Source organism: Ambystoma mexicanum, chromosome 2q (assembly GCF_040938575.1).
Source record: "Ambystoma mexicanum isolate Mex_15411 chromosome 2q, UKY_AmexF1_1, whole genome shotgun sequence".
Classification (NCBI taxonomy): domain Eukaryota; kingdom Metazoa; phylum Chordata; class Amphibia; order Caudata; family Ambystomatidae; genus Ambystoma; species Ambystoma mexicanum.
Window position 1 is genome coordinate 533,947,301 of NC_090924.1, and position 17,387 is coordinate 533,964,687.

Below are 17,387 nucleotides of genomic sequence, written 5' to 3' on the forward strand. Positions count from 1 at the left end.
CGGCCTGGACAGGGACGGGGCACAATGGTGGAAATGCCATAGTAAAAGTTGTCAAAAGAAGTGCGGACCGGAGCCCACTGGCATTGAAGCCGACCCGACCTACGGCAGGTGCACCAAATAGTACCTGTGGAGGCAGGTGGGAATGGTCAGAACCTACCCACGGTGTTGTATTGAAATTCGGGTGGGTGATCGAACAGAGGAGTGCTCCATTACTCAGAGAGATCTGGTGAAGTTACTGGACCCCAACATTGAGAGTCACCAAATCGGGGACGGAAGCCTGTCAAGTCACAAGCTTGTGGGAGAACATAAGGCCCTCACTAGCTCGGGTGTGCCTAAGAGTGTGACTTGTGCTCAGGCTTCTGCTAGTCACAGGCCCAGGGAACGAGTTTGTTTGAGGCAGAATTGGAGGTAGTTAGACACTTCTGAGAAATCCTCCCTCTGCGGTATAGTACATCTTAATTTAATTTTCACATTTTCAATAGCATTCTTCTACATAATTACCAATATCCAAAGTATATTATGTTTCTAAGGCATTAACCTGAACAAGCTTTTTAAATATCATAAATAGCTTCTGCAGGTAGACCATGTACTAAGAAAGTAAAACAAGACTTGGTTACACTTTGTGAATAGTTTCAACAAGGGCACTTCATAATTATTACAATGGAAGGTAATACATATATGCTAGAGAGTTTACCATTTCTCTGTGTTCGGGCAAGAGTTGTGCAGGTAGTGTGTCCATATATGAATCCTTTAAAGGCTTCCATCCAAGCTGGTGAGGTTCCATGTAAATCATACCACACCTGGAAGAGAAATTATCATTAAACCTAAAGACAGACTTCTCAAAGTAAACAAGATGCATGATGCACCCCAATCAGTGGAGTAAGTGGGTAGCATGGCTTGGAGAATAGGATAGAAGCACAGGTGTAGCATTAAATCTATCATTTATGTATGTTATGAGAGAAACCACATCACAACCATTTTGATTATCCCTGGCTGAAGAAGGGTACTCAAAATGGGTCAAATAGTTCAGTCGCTACAAATGTTGTTCATGTTGGAATTCTAGTGGGGGGTCATGTGATGTGACTGGGAAGTTTATTACAAACATACATTAATCTATCCTGATATGCGTCACTCTAGAAGATCCATGCTACACAAAATCAGGATAGTTGAAGAATATGATGCAAGACAATAAAATGCCCCTTCCCCTACAGTGATTAATGTATTTGATATATAAAATAAAACCTCGATTTTGTACCCTGGCGTTTATATTTGAAGCTTTTAGAACAATGGCTGTTACACCCATCCCGCCGAGATGTACACCATGTATAGACTCTTCCAAAGCCAGTGTAGGGACCAACTACCAGAAGGTTTACCTTTTCCCTGTGGAGGACATAGGGTCTCAATGTTTTCTGTTCCTCTTTGGAGATGCAATCAAGCTACTATCATGATTCATTCATGGACAGTACAGCAGGGAACAGGGAATTATTCCATAAAAATTAAACATTAGCGATGATTGTGATACACTTTAAACAGGATTTGCCCCATGTACTGGTAGTGTGAGCCTTTTCAATTGTAAGCACTTTATAGTGACAGTCCAATGCAAGAGCTTAACAGTCTTGCCAAGATGCAACAGCAATACCCCCTTCAACAGAATGTTTCCATAATCAACAATATGATTACAATTATATTTAAATATTTCATATAGGCAACACAAAATTACTCTTTTTAGAATACCCAATTAGTTATATATTTAGGTTTTAGGGCAGAGCCCAGAATAATAACATTTTACTTATGGATTGTTTTCCCTGAGGTAGAAATGAAAGAGGTAATATTCCTTATCAGAGGGTTACCATTTCTAGGTGTTTCCCCTGAGGTCACCTCGATCCCTTCTAGTTCCCTCCACCAGCACTAACTGTCATCAGGATTGTGTCTAGGGTAGATTTAGCTCATACACATAGGCTCCTATGCTTGCACCTCTGGGCGTGTTCTGGCAATATGCCCCATCTTTCCACAGGTTTAACACTAGGGTATGGGATTGCCCATGCCCTTTGGTGGAAATCAACAACTTCACTCATCTTCTTCATTTCCTCCAGGTTGCGAGTAGGGGTTGCATAAAGGGGTTGCATAAACCCTCCCCTGTTGACCTTGTCACAGGTTTGCAAAGGTCTGGGGTTGTTCAGAACTTTGTACCATCCCTTTGCAGATACTTGTGGGTGGTTCTTTTCTTTATGGGTCTTCTGCATGGTTAGGGCAAAGTTGACAAGCCTTATGAAGAACATTGGCCTCCTGGATAACCTGTTCTACTATAAGCCAGCAAAGGTAGCACAAACCCCTTCTTTGGTATGGGGTAGAGAGTTACACAACTGCTCCAATACTAGAGCCACATTCACCAGCTCTAGGGGTCATCCCCTCTATCCATTTAAAGACTTTGCTTCGAATCCTGTGGGAGAGTTACCAGGGAGTCTACAACCCATAGCTTCACTTGATGGTATTCCGGGTAGTAGACTAGCCTTTCCTTGGTTTAGATTGTCATAATTCAAGAGGGATAATGAACCTTCCCCATTGCACCTTTTCCCACTTCGTAGTTACAATGACTTGTTGGAAATTGGTGAAGAAGCCTGGTATTCTCCTTCACCATACTTTTGTAAGATGGCTGGGGAAGGCTTTGGTGCCTTGGTGGGTTGGACCACCATGGCCAATCAACTTTAGTTGGCCTGCTAACAGTTATTTTAGGAGTCCCACCAAGGATATCTCAGGGTCTCTTTTAGGCTTGGATCTTATAACACTCTTGTGTGGATGTTCCATTTGGGCTTGTTTATATAGATGAATGAGGACTTCCAGAAGTCTTGCGCCTTTAACTATCTCACTGGCCTAAAGGATCTGCTTTGGAGGTATGTGCAATAGGTTGAATGCCCAATTAGCAGGAAGGGATGGTCTGACCCACTTCAGGTGCCGGCCTTCCCACTGAGTATGTGACTCCAGAGTTGCCTATCTGGGGCAATCTCCATGTTATCAGGTTTTGTGTTCAAACAAGCTTTATACGGAATTGTTATCCATAAAAGCAGTATTACAATTAAAATGATTAGAAGACTTAAAATTCATTAACAGCCATACAAAACAAAACATGTTATTACAATTTAAGAACCATTCATGATTGGCGGTATTTAAAATCAGATCCCTAGTTACATCTATAGTTTTCATTCCTACAAACGAACCTCAATAAATTAGGCCATCTCTACTCTAACTTCACCATAGACAACAATAACATCCCAGTAGCCAAGGAAGTGAAAACTCTTGGTTTCTACCTAGACTCCACTCTCAGATTCAAGTCAACTCCATGGCCTCGGCCATCGCCTGCACGTGCAAGCTAATTAGAGCAGCAAAACCATTCTTTACCCCCAACAACTGCATTACCCTAGCAAGAGCCTTGGTATTATCCAAACTGGATTATTGCAACGCCCTATACATAGGCTGCAACAAATACACCACCAACAAGATCCAGATCTTACAAAATAATGCTTTAAGAGCAGCCCTCAACATTCCCAAGAAAGTCCACATATCGGACTTCAGAAGAGCCAACAGCTGGCTCTCCACCAAAGATGGAATTCTCTTCAAATCAGCCTCCCTAACTCATAAATGCCTACATATGGCCGCCCCCCCAGTACCTTACTTCCAAATTCCGGAGACAATCTACTAACCGCCCTTCCATAACAGCCAGTACCAACCTACTTCAAGTGCCTAGATTCATACGCATGAAGACAGGTGGTAGTAGCTTCCCGGTCAAAGCTGCCCAGAACTGGAACTCACTCCCACCCTCCTTAAGAGAAGACATGCCCTACCCACGCTTCAGATACAACCTTATCCAATGGATCAAGGAGCATGACATTTGACCCTTGACCCTCTACCAGACTGCCTTACCACTGCCCACTACTGCATATAATTGTATATATTGTATATAACTGTTGCCTGATGTTCTCTGCTATTTGTTAATTTGTATGCTAGTACTGTTTATCAACTTTTTGTACTGCAATGCACAGCAATGTAACATAAGCTGAACAATCCTCTGTTCCTTCTTCTGCGCACTAATACCCTTGGGTCTGGTGTGCATTATAAATAAATAAACAAACAAAACATACAACACAGATTTCGCTCTTCTTAACCATGCTCTATGAATACATTTTGCAATAAAATAAACAGCGTTCATGTCAGTAGTGCTTTTACAGAATGTTACAGCTGCTTCAGTTTGCCTTACACCTGGTTATCAGGGTTTGATATGTCAACCTCTGGGACTTCGTAAGTGCTGTAGTGAAGTCATCCTCCTCAGAGGCAGAGAAAGAGGCCAGTTTGATGCGAAGCTAATGTGAGGGCAAGAGCACATGGGTGATGTGGGTGTCAATTAGTTTCTGAGCCTTTCTTCCGCCTATAGAATCTGCCTTCTCTCCCAGATAGAGATATACACAGGATGGAGGTTTAAACCACTTTGCCTATGCTAGGTCAGGACTCTTGAATGCTTGGTTAGTCGCTGGTGCCTCAAGGCATGTAATGCCACTTTTCACACCATATGTAATGACTTAGGGATAAAGATGACTCAAAACCAATTCTGGGGACTGCTGATTTTTTTTTATTTTGTCATAGTGGGGGTTATGGGTGAGGAGTATTGCCTGGGGGGGGGGTGCTGTGGGATAAATTAAGAGGCTGTACTCCTACAAAATGTGGCCTGGTTATGGATCCAAATAACAGTGACGGTATTTCAAATTGGATCTTCACTTCCTTAAGGACCATAGTCCTCAGTCTGTCCTATTTCTAGGTAAGGGCTGTCGGCCTGCGTAGAGCAAACAGTGACTGTACTCGCTGGGATTATATAGTGCTCTGAGCAGATCTACATTAAAACAACAAAACTTTATACTGCTCATCCCATAATGGTGAATTCCTTTTTGACTTTTAACACATTACATCGAAAATAAATGCAGCGGAGACCCTCCCCCCCATCATAATTATTACCCCATGTGTTAAAATCCGATGAAGAAATTAGTTGGAGTGTGATTCTCAATAATGGGCTTTGATGTTTTGGGGTAATACCACTTTGAGCACTTCTTTCTTTCTCAGAATCTTTCTTAGCTGGCACAGGATTCATCAGAGAGTCCCGCTGAACTCGTTGCTACTGGGCACTCCCCACCCTACCATGCTTAGGTGGTCTGATGTGGTTCAGGCATTAAGACTCTTCAGGAACAGTTACACATCATGGTAAATTCCCATTCCCTTACTGATAGGACTTTAGGTGGGCCCTTCTATTCTCGGGGCTGAACTAGAGTTGGTCTTCACTAACTTATTTGTATGATTTACATGTGTACCTTTGACTGCAACCAGATCCACTAGCTCTGGGGCACACTTCTCGCAAAGTTCTTCTACTGCCCTCTACTCTTTTGCAATTAATTGTCTCTTCAGTTTTACTCCCTCATCCTCTTCTCTTCTTAACCTCTGTCTAATTCATCCTTTCCCTCCTCTCCTCTCCTCTCTTATGATGTTTCTCCTACTCCTGCTCTCTCTCTCTCTCTCTCTCGCTCTCTCTCTCTCTCTCTCTCTCTCTCTCTCTCTCTCTCTCTCTCTCTCTCTCTCTCTCACTCACACACACACTGTCTTTCCTCTCCTCTCTGTCCTTCCTTCTCCTCTCTCTATGGATGTTGCTTCCTCCTCTCCTGTCCTTCTCTCTTGAAGCTTCTCCTTCTCCTCTTCCTCTCAGTGTTCCTCCTCTACCTCTCATTCCTCTCTCCCTTTTGATGTTCCTCCTTCTATACCCCTTCATATCTGTTCTTCTCCTCTCTATCTTCGTGCTCTTCTCCCTCCTCCTCTACTCTCTGTCGCACTCCCTTGCTCCATTTGATCCTCTACCTCCTCTTTTGCACAACTTTCTATGCTCTCGCCTCTTTCTGTATTTGCTATCCAGCTCCTAACTCTGTTTCAGACTCCCGTTTACATTCCTCCCTGGACTGTAACTGGGCTTTTGAGAAGGAAATCTGGGGCAGCTCTGTGGTAATTGGCAGCAAACCCTCTCGGTGGAATATCAACTCCACACATGGATCTACTTGATCCATTCACAGGGTCATGGCTCCACACAATTAGGCCTTAAAAATGTATCCCCCATAGTGGAGTCAGGGGGTCTTGCCTCACTGGCTGCCTAATTCCAGGAAAACACCTCATGGGTGTACTGCTGCAGGGCTGCAGTGTCTCCATGTTCTAATGTTCTACTGTTTTGGCCTCAAACTCCCCCTTTCCAGTGGGTGTGTCTGATGGCATGCTCTGCAAATGATGTTTACGCACCTGTCATTCACCAGGATTTGATTTGTTTTCATTGTGATGCAAACTGTGGCTTGAAGAGTCCCATGAGCAAGGGTTCATGAGCTGAGCATATTATGCCACAAATGTCTCTCTCATCTAAGTGTACACTCACTACCTGTAAGTCTCAGGCACATAAGGGAGGTCCCTGATGTCTATGTGGGCTGCTACACATGAAGCTTGAGATAGCATGAAGGCCTTGTGGGATTCCTCGGCATACTGCCTCTACGGCCAGCATTTTGGTGCGGGGAGTTGCCCCTAGTCATCAAGGTCTCCAAGGACCTTGTCACACAGTATATTTTGTAAGAGTCATCCAGCAATGTTGGGATAGCCAGAATGGGGAGTGTTAAGTGTTACAAATTATAAGGTACCAAATTTGCGGCATCGTTTCATGAAGGAACTGTAGCTAGCTAGGTAACGGGACAACATCCCCTATCTCGCTCTGAGAATGGTCAAGAAGGCACAGCAGGGGGGACTGGTGCCTCCCCAAACCAGTGGATGATGAGCCAGTGCATAAAGGGGAAGATATGCAGTGCTCTCCCCCTCTCCGTCAAGGCCACTTGGCAGGGGACAGTCATCGTGATACCACCAAAGTGCTCCCTATTCCAGCCTAAGCCACCCCACAAGCCGTATCCCATACACAACTCTTGCCAAGTCCTTGGCCCATGTGGAATCAGAGACCCACAAGCCTAATTGTTGCATGTCCCATGAGGTTGGCTCACCTCTAGGTCTGCAAGCCCATTCACAAACATACTAAATCAATGGAACCATCATAGGAAACCTCAAAAGGACTGTAAACCTCCCATAACCCTCCAAAACTGTTGTATTTGATAAACAAACACACACAGGGCTTCTGTGAAGCAGAGACAGCTCTCCCTGATCCATCATACATGAATATGAATTCCAAAATAGCCACCAGGATTCACAAAGATTTACAATGGTCCCCTCAGCCTAATTCTGAATCACAGGAAGCTAGGGGACAAAGCTAATATCCCTCAAACCCATGGAAACCACAGGTTTCCACCCTCAATCAGAGTCGTACTCAGGGGCAGGTGGTATCTCCTTATATAAACCAGAAAGCTTTTTCCTGCAGTGTGGGGTAAGGGAGCAGGAGGCCCACCTTTGGGGAGGGTTGAAGGACAGAAGGTGGTGGAAGACCAAGTGGCTGCAGGATTGGAGAAGAGTTAGTGGCAGGCGAGTGCTGGAGTAGGTGGTAAGAGTTGAATGGATGAGGAAGGAGAAAGTGACTTCAGGAGTGGACAGGTAGGAGGTGGTAACATCAGGAGGGGAGCAGAAGGACTTCATAGTGTCCATAGTGGAAAGGAAGGAGGAGGACATATTGATAAGGAGGATTGATAAACTCAGGAATGGAGAGTAACAAGATGTTTACATCAGGAGCAGAGAGTGAACTAAAGGAGGTGCTGATCATAACAGAGGCAGTGACATCAGGAGAGGAGTGGGAAGTCCTAGTGGTAGTAAAGATGGTGGAAAAATTGGAGTAGAGTAAGCTGAAGTATGTGGTGGCAGCAGCCAAGGGGTGATGACATCTGAAGCAAAGAAATGGAAAAGAAGAACTGTCAGAGGAGGTAGAACCCCAGGCAAACTAGAAGGGAGAACAGAGATGTTGTAACATCAGAAGACAGTGGTACAGAGGAAGTGGGGAGGAAGCATGTGCGATCTAAGATAGAGGAAGGGAGATGGGAAGAGTAGGGCCTAGACAGACAGAATAGGATGGTTCTGGCAGGCCAGGTCAGCCCTAATAGGCTGAGACAGTGGGAGAAGGAACAATGCAGAGACATGAAGAGTACTATCAGTTTAAGGAAGGGGAAGGTGATCAAGTCTAAGGTTCGGACATCCGGAAAAACAGAACCCCCCGTTACCAGTCTCTGCCAGTTACATCCAATGACCCGCCCATTCACAAAGACTGGTAACAGTGTTTGTCAAGTGGTATGGAACCCTGGATAGCTTTCACCTAGAAATGACTGAAGAGGAGGGTTCAGAAACCCAGCGAGCCCCCAAATCCAGGCAAAAGGGAGGTGTGCCAGCGTCATGTGAGGGGTCAGTAATTTTCTTTTTATTTTATTTGATTTAATTGATAAACAATTTTTACAAAAGTTGAAAACATCGTCATGTTTATCCATAAATTACATTCAATAAAAGAAAGAAGACCCTGGATGTGGAAAAGTCCAATCTCTTAATCTATCCATAACGATTTCCCCATTTACAAAGGTACTTTTTTTTATTACCTGGGCTTGAGAATGAATAGGAAGGGGATGTGGCAAGAACAATGCATCAACTCCAGCATAATACTGGCCAAAAATGATGGAGCAGTTATGAAGTTCACACGAAGGAAGGGAAGTAGGTTAATTCAACCAGCCATAACCGTTACAAGGCCAAAGCTAGCCAGGCATGCACTTATGGTTCTGAGTTATGGGGTTGCTCAAATCCCAAAACACTTACTGTGAATGAAAAATAATTTCTAAAGCAACTCATAGGGTTACCAATGTCAGCACCAAACACCGCTGTGCACTAAAAGCTGGGATAGACACTGAATCACACATTGGTTGCTATGATGCCGGTCCTATACTGTCTGAAGTTGCATTCTGAACCAAACGTATCAGTTTATAAAGATGCTTTACATGATCTTCTTAGCCAAAGTGGGATATGAAAAATCCCATGGTTTAAACACGTGAAACCCCGCCTTCCCGAAATCGGTGAAGAAGAAATGTGGAATAACCCTGAGAGCAGAAATGTAAATTGCACACCCATGATTAAACAAAAACGACTTGACTGGTACCAAGAGCAGTCTCTGTTAAACTGCCAGAACAGACACCAATTTCTAAGCTACCTGTCCATTAAAGATGAACACTATCTTGACTATCCACAGTCATTTTACTAGAAATCGCATAATAAAACTAAGATGGGTATTTCACCGATAGTCAAATTGCTGAACAAATGGAACTCTTGACTATGCAAACATCTGCCAAACATGTAATCAAAGCATGGAATCCACACAACATGTCTTATTCTTATGCCCAGCGCGATCTGAATTTCGAAATAGATATTTAAAACCATGGCTAAGGAACAAACGTATACATACACTCTGACACCACTGCAGTATTGAAAGCTTTTATCGACCACGGACTGCACCGTAGCAATTTCTAAATGTCTTGCAGCTGCTTGGCCAAGAAGAAAAAAACGACTAAAAAAGATTTCTGTGTAAGTTCATATAGGAAATACTTGTATGTACAAATCACAGCGTGAAGTTATAACCTCGAAACATTTTAATAATTGTAAAAGTACTGTATACAATACTTATATAATCCTGGGATTTTCAACGTTTTTTAGGAAATGTATTTTTTTTTCAAATTCTATTTTATTGGTGCATATGCAATTTACAATTCAACGCAAACTTCCTGTGGACATTACCACATTTTAAGACACCAAACAAGTTTTCCATATTTTCCCACCCTCCCAACATACTGTTTAATCCCCCCTCCCACTCCCTAACCCAACTGTTCTCTGGAGGCTCCAGGGCAATCACATCTTAGATCTTGTCAGATAAGGCACTCTCCTTCCCAACCTCCTCCTCACCTGAGCCTTCCGAGGATAAGTCCTTGGGAGAATTTGCAGCAGTCTTCTCTTCTTCTTAGACTTCTTATGGTCCGATGTCGCCTTGCCTTTAATGGGTTTCTTCTTCTGTTCGCGTAAGTAGGGTCTGGCTTCCCCAGAGGCCACCTTGGTAGGAAGGTGGCAACCTGCCTCAGGGGGACCCCGAGGAGCCAAACCCCAAATTCCAGGGAAAAAGCCTTAGCAGAAAAAACCCTGTTTGTCCAATGGATATAGTCCTTGAGTGATGAATGCAGGAAGAATACTGTTCCTTAGTCCTTGAGTGATGAATGCAGGAAGAATACTGTTCCTTAGTCCTTGAGTGATGAATGCAGGAAGAATACTGTTCCTTATGTAGATTTCAAAGTCTCCCCTCTTGGTATGACAGAGGAAGCAGGGGTTCTTTGGCAAGAAGTACAGCAAGTACGAAGAAGGTATAAACAAATGGAAGAATAGGATAAGTGCAAGCGCACCTCCCGAGAAGAAGGAACTAAAGAAAGCAGAAGGTAAGTGTGGAAAGTGGAAACAGAAGAAAAGTATAATGGAAAGGAAGTATTTAGAAAAGCTGCTTACCTAAAGTAAATGACACCCGGTATGTCGGAAGCCGAACTGCAATCACAGAGAATGTAAACGCGGCTTGCGACCGCGAGGAAAAACACAGACACAGGAAGCCAAGTAACCTTAGAAATCACCCAGGGTGTAGTTCGGAATAAAGAGCAAGATGGAGGAAGGTGTATAAAGAGACAGAAAGGTAGAAGTACAATAGTACTGTAGACAGTGAAAAACGGAAAGAAGTAAGTATAAAGAATAGAAGGATGAGACTAAGAAACGAAAGACTAGAAGGAAAGTAGCGAGGAAGTAACACGGTCGCTACAGAAGGTAGTGACACGAAGGGCAGAGAAGGTAGATGGGCTGGAAGGGCAACGAAGATCCAAGGAGTGGAAACTGAGCAAAAGCACAGCAGCGTTGAACAAACTGGAAAAAACAGATACAATGCGCTGGGCTGTGGGCGTGGCCTAGATTTAAAGTGTAAGCTGCCATCTTGAGTGAGGACTGCACTGCCTCGTAGGTTAGTTCAGCTACAACCGCCACAAACTCCATAATTTCCAGGGGCGAATCCTGACAGATCTCTCCGGGTCACTAGGTCCTGTCCTTGTGGGTGCATTCTGTGATATTCAGGTCTCGATGGTGGCACCTTAGTATTTGGCGTTATATCACCCTGTTCCTGTCGTCTGTGGTGGAGGTAGGACAGTTGCTCCCTTCTCCCTTTAGCCCACCACCACACCTGTCTCCTCCTGCACTTCTAGCTCCTGCAGGTTTTCCAGATCATATTTTGCCAAGAAAGTTGCCCATTCCATAGCTTTGGTCGGAGCTCGGTTGTGTATTTGCATGGTCAGTTCCTCCATCCTGTACAGGGCCAGTGCCTTAGCTGCCCACTCTGTCTCACTTGGGAGACTCTCCCTTTTCCATCCCCCTGCCAGGCATGCCCTAGCTGCTAGTAAAAGATAGTGTGGCATATGTGGAAGCCTCACCCATTCGTCTTCAGACGTTTCCATCCCAAATAGGACCAGTAAGGGATCCATACTTCTTTCTACTCCTTCCAGGCCCCTTATCCACCCTAGTACCTCCTTCCAGAATTTCTGCACCTTCTCACAACTCCACCACATGTGCCAATAGTCGGCTACTTGTCTGCATTTCCTCCAGCAGTGGGGGTCCACCCCGTGAACATTTTCCCTAATCTTGCCGGGTCCCACTGCCATCTATACAGTAGCTTGAGCCCATGCAGTTTATATTGACAAGCCACTAACGTGCGATGGGCGTTTAAACATAGCTTCCTCCAATGTTCTGCGTCCATCTCCCTCCCCAGGTCCCTATCCCATCTCATCTTGAGTACAGTCACATCTTCCCCATTAGCTTCGAGCAACGCTTCGTACATTCTTGAAATGAGACCGCTAGTGCCCCCCGCTGTATCCAACACCCTTTCTGTATATGTCAATTCCCTCTGTAGTTCCATCTTTCACGCCTCCGCCATTAATACTCCCTTTAGTTGCAAATACTTAAAGACTGAGATGTTCCCTATTCCGAGGGCCACTTCAAGGTCCGCTATGTCTATGAATTTATCCTTCTTTAATACCTGTCCCACTCTCTCCAACCCCACCTCAAACCAGTCTTGGAATCTCTCATGGTCTGGTATGTTATCCTGTATGGGAGGGGCCCATATATGGCTCAGTGGAGACGGCCACATTGTAACCTCTTCCATCTCCTTTCTGACCTTCCACAACCTCCATAGCGGGCCCAAAATCCTATGTGTGTGGACCCTGCTTGGTATTGCTTTGAGCGGGGCCCAGAGCCATTCCCCCAATGTGACCAGACGGAAAAGAAAGTTCTCTATCTCCACCCACTGTTTGTCTTTATCCATGCACAAATGTGAGGCCAGAGCTCTAAATTAGGCAGCCATATAGTATGTTCGCATCTCTGGCAGTCCCACCCCTCCTTTCTCTTTGGGTTGGACCAGTAGCTTGTAGGCTACCCTTTGCTTTTTCCCCTGCCACAGGAGTTTTATCATTTTCTTTTTTATTCTACGAAGTGTATCTCTGGGATTTCTATTGGGAGAGCCTCGTATAAGTATAACACTCTGAGGGGAAGTACCATTTTCAATGAGTTTAGCCGCCCCAGCCATGAGATTGTCAATTTCGACCATTTCTGTAGATCTTCAGAAAGCTTGTGCAGGAGTGGAGGGAAGTTACATTCATATAGTTTACCTAGTTCCCTCGATATTCGCACCCCTAGGTACCGTATGCTATCTCTTTCCACCAGTATCCCCAGGTCAGACCATCTCCTGAGCTGTTCTTTAGTACCTTCTCCTAGAGGGAGGAGGGTTGACTTATCAATATTTACCTTAAAACCTGACACTTTCCCGTATTCCCTAATGACTGAACACCCTCTGCACCAACTCCCCTGTGTCCGATAAGTACAGAAGAATATTGTCTGCATACATGCTTACTTTATGCTTCTGCTCTCCCACCTCAATCCCCTTTATCAGGTTATCTTTCCTTATCTTTTCCCCCCAAGGGAAAGGGAACTTCTCTTCAAATCTCGTTGCCAGGATTATCATGAATATTTTCTCATCTACGTTTAGGAATGAGATTGGGCGGTATGAGGAACAATGGGTCGGGTGCCTCCCCTCTTTTGGAATGACCGATATCAAGGCCCTGCGAAATGTTGCGGGGACCTTCCCAGTGTCTAGGTTGTGCTTGAACAACTTTACCATTTGTTGTGTCAGGACTCCCGTGTGTATCTTGTAAAACACTATAGTGTAGCCTTCTTCCCCCGGGGCATTCCCGTTCGGGAGGCGTGATATTGTATCTTGGACCTCTTCGGCTGTGATCGGGCTGTCTAGGTGCTCTATCTCTGGGCATTGGAATTTAGTCATGTGTACCCCCCTTAAGCATTCCCTGACCACCTCTTCTGTGCCTTGTGCTTCAGTGGCGTACAGTGTTTCGTAATATTGGGCAAATCTCTCAGCAATGTCGGTTGGTGCGTGTGGGTCTCCCTTCCCCTCCCCCAGGTCTTCCACTTTGTCACCCACCTTTCTGCCCTCTGGGTCCTGAGTCTTGCAGCAAGGAGGGCATCAGCCTTGTCGCCCTTCTCATAATACTTCTGTTTCAAATATCTCAATTTCTATTGGGTTTCTCCCATGCTCGGCGCCTTTAGATCTGCCCTTTTAGCCATCCCCTGCTCTCTTAGCTCCTCTACGTCTTCCTTTGTGGCATGCATCCTCTCTTCCCTTTCCACTATTCCTTTACAGAGTCGTTCTTACACCAGGCCCCTCTCCCTCGTCCTCCTTGCCTCCTCTCTTATCAACAGAACTCTCCCGGTGGCTTTCCCCGCATCCCACACCGTTTCCACATTCACATCCCTGGTGTCATTGAACTAAAATATTCAGTTATCTCTTTGGCCAGGTGGTCGGAGAAGATGGGATCATTCCAGAGCGAGTCATTACACCGTCATGAACCCATGGATCTATGGAGTCCCTTGACGTCCGGGGTCACGGTTACCATTTCATTGTGGGACCATCCCACAGGCCTTATGTTGCTATTCATAACCCTCGAGGTCTGGTCCTTGTTTATAAGGAGGTAGTCAATCCTTGTGTATGTTTTATGTGGTTTTGAAAAGAATGTGTATCCCTCCTCCCTCAGGTGCTTTATCCTCCATACATCCAATAAACTTCTCCGGTCCAATGCCAAACCCAGGTGTCCCCATTTATCCACCCGTTTGTCTATGTTCCCCTCCCTTGCCTTCCTATCCCAGGTTTCATTTGCCCAGGAGTTAAGGTCTCCCCAATAATGTATAAATCCGCCTCCTGCTCCTGTATTATGTCCAGGGTTTCCTTTAGGAACCTTTCTTGTCCCTGATTCGGGGCGTATACTGCTGCCAATAACATCTTAGCTCTCTCCAATGTACCCTCCAATATTAGCAGTCTTCCCTCTAATAGGTTCGTAAATTCACAGTCTTGGAACCGGCAGTGCTTGTTGAGAATTAGGCCCACTCCTCCTTTTTTGGTATTCCCTGATGCCCAGTGGACATGCCCTATTCCTCACCCTCTTAGTGCCCGCTCCTCCCCTGTATCAGCCGTGTTTCCTCCAAGAATAAAATGTCATGGGAGGCTTTCCGAAATTCCCTTACAACTAGAGACCTCTTAGTAGGGGAATTCAGTCCTTTCACGTTAAGCGTGCCCACCTTCAGACCCTTAGTTGCTTCACCTTTCCCCATCACAGGTGTTTCCCTTTGCACCTATATCCTTTTGACCCATTGTTGATGCCCCCTTAAGTTCTGTATTTCCGTTCATTGGAGGATTGTGCTCAAAGTACCTAATATTTGCCATTGTGGCGCCAAATACCTTACCCAACTTACTACTTTGCATTATAACTAACAAGAACACCAAAGAGTTTTGAACATAAATGTGGGTGACGCCCCCTGTCGCCACCGGGGGACACTTTGGAGGGATTGATATTGCCTCCCTACAGCAATCCTCTGGATTTTCCCAAGCATCTGCCCGGTCCTCGTGGTTCGAGTTACAGCAGCTCACCTACCCCTCTCTGCTGTCTTACTCCGTCTGCTGCTCTTGTGGTGCTGGCACTTTTCACAGTGAGGGTCCATTGAGCCTCATGGACTTCCGCGTCGTCTGTCCTCTCCTCCTTTGTGGGCCCGGGGCAGGCCTGGTTTGTGCCCCGTCTGTAGGTGGGTCCTGAGGGCCTTGCGGACCTCTTGGCTGAGTTTGCCTGTCCGACGTGAGGTTTTCTCAGTGCCTATTCTGCCACCTCTGCCGATGTCAGCCTGTACTCCATTCCTTCAGCTTCGAATTCCAGAGAGAAGGGGTAACCCCATCTGTATCGGATCCCCCTCTCCCGTAGCCATGTTGTGAGTGGCCTGCAGCCTCTTCTCCGCGCTAGTGTGAGATTTGAGAGATCTTGATATATGGAAACTTTAGAGCCTTAAAATTCTATCTCTTGTTGTTGCTTTGCTCTGTTTAGACCTCCAGTCTGTCCTTATAGCTTAAGAATCTGGCCACTATGGAGCAAGGGCTGTTCCCGTATGGTCATCCTCCTCTGTGCGCCCTCTCGAGTTGCAACGTCTTGCCCCCTTCCGTTTCAAAGAGTCTATGTATTTGTGCGTGTACTTTCTCTTCAACCTGACGTGGGGTCTCTCTGTCTGATTCCTTCAGGCCCAAAATCCTTATGTTGTTACGTGTCTCCCTATTTTCAAGGTCATCAATTTTGAGCCTTACCTCCTCTTCTCTGAGATCCAGTTCCATCATTCTTGCATCCAACTGCATTTCCACCATATCAGCATTAAGTTGGTTGTGTTCAAGTTCTTCAATTTTCCCTTCCACTGTGGTTACTCTGCCCTCAAATCCACCAGTGACGCCTGTATATCCCCTCTAAGAGCCTTAATCTCCGCCAGGATGTGCCCAGTGTCCCCTTGGGTGGAAAACTTGGAGAGGTCCATGCCTGTTGGCATTTGTGCTTTTGGGCCTTTCTTCTTCCGTTTGCCTTTGCCCTCTGGGAGACGTCCTCCGTTCTCTCTCGTTGCAGATTCTGTTGATGTGTGTGCCGATCCGTTATTTAATTTTGCGCATGTTCATATCTATCCTGTTGCTTCTTTTCTCTTTCTCCACCTTCTGTGTCAGCTACCCGTGGGGCCACTGACTCAGTTATTTCGTTCACTCCCCGCTACCTACGCTTAACAGCATGTTCCTGTGGGTTCTAGATTGTGAGTTGGGGCCCCTCCGGGTGTTGGCTTTCTCTTATGACTGAGCCCTGTGCGTTGTCTGGTCACCAGCACTAGGTTAGCCTCCTCGTTTCACGAGTGTTCCAGGGGACTGCTATCCCGGTATTTCCCGTGACTCATCCACCACTGTGGCACTGGGAACCTCCCCTGCTTTTCTTGCGCTAGTCCCGCTGGCTTGTGGGTGTTGTGTCTCAGTCCTTCTTCCACTGTCCCACTTGTTTGGCCTCCCTCCGCTGGGTGGTGGGGGTTAGAGTGGGTAGGAGGCTTCTCCCTGTTATCTTGTGCTTCTCTTTCCCTAGCAGATGTCCTTGCCCCCCTTAGCAGGTTCCTTCTCCTGGTGTCACAACACTGGTGTGGATTCTTTGTCTCTTTCGAGGCCTCAAGCACGTTGCAACGTTAAATCGCTTGGGGTGGTCCCAGGTTGGATGGATCTCACCCCACGTGTACTTTTCATCCAGCTCTGGTGGAGTATTTATGTTTAGGCCAGGCTGATTTCACTTGGTGTCACCTTTACCGCTGGCTCTGCATGCGCAGCGGTTCCCCCATTGGAGGAGTCCGCTTTCCGTTCCAAGGCTCTCAGAGCTATGGAGGGTGCTGTTTAATCTGTGCTCCGCTCTCCTCCACACTGTGCACCCTACTTCCCGGTTCCTGTCTGCCCGTGGGGTGACCCTCGATTATATCAGGTTTCCCGACTCTCGGGGCCCTTCACCACTCTTCCCGGCCCCTTTCCAGCAGGGGCTCACATGGCCTCTAGGTGCAGTGTTCTTAGGGGCCCTGGCGTACCTGGCTTTCTGGATGGCTCACTGCACTTCTTCCTAATCTGCGTTCCCAGTCTGCCCGCTGTCAGGGCTGGCTGGAGTAGTAATCAGAAAAGTATGTACATAGAATTAACATTGTGGTTGCCCAAGTCAAGATGGAGAGAAAGAAACTTAATCTGATTGGTTTAAGGAACAATAGTATGTTTGGTTTGTCTGATTGGTGGATAGGATAATGGGTTGGATTCTTGGGAGGTGAGCAAGATTCTAAACTGCCTTTCATCCAAAGTAATTCAGTGGCTGGTTGTACATTAGTTAAGCTCCTTAAGTGAGGCCTTTCAGAGTTCGGAAGATTTACTAAAGAAGTGAGAAAATCGTTGCTGAGCCAGAGTGATCAAG

At 45.9% G+C, this 17,387-nt stretch overlaps 1 protein-coding gene across 1 annotated transcript in view; it reads right to left on the reverse strand.

The window, feature by feature from the left end:
* The window catches only part of DNAH3 (dynein axonemal heavy chain 3), a 1,861,430-nt gene that overhangs the window by 913,524 nt on the left and 930,519 nt on the right, over positions 1-17,387 (reverse strand). The window contains exon 38 of the mRNA XM_069647670.1: positions 695-800. Within this exon, the coding sequence (XP_069503771.1) occupies positions 695-800 (106 nt within the window). The remainder of the gene's footprint in view (positions 1-694; positions 801-17,387) is intronic.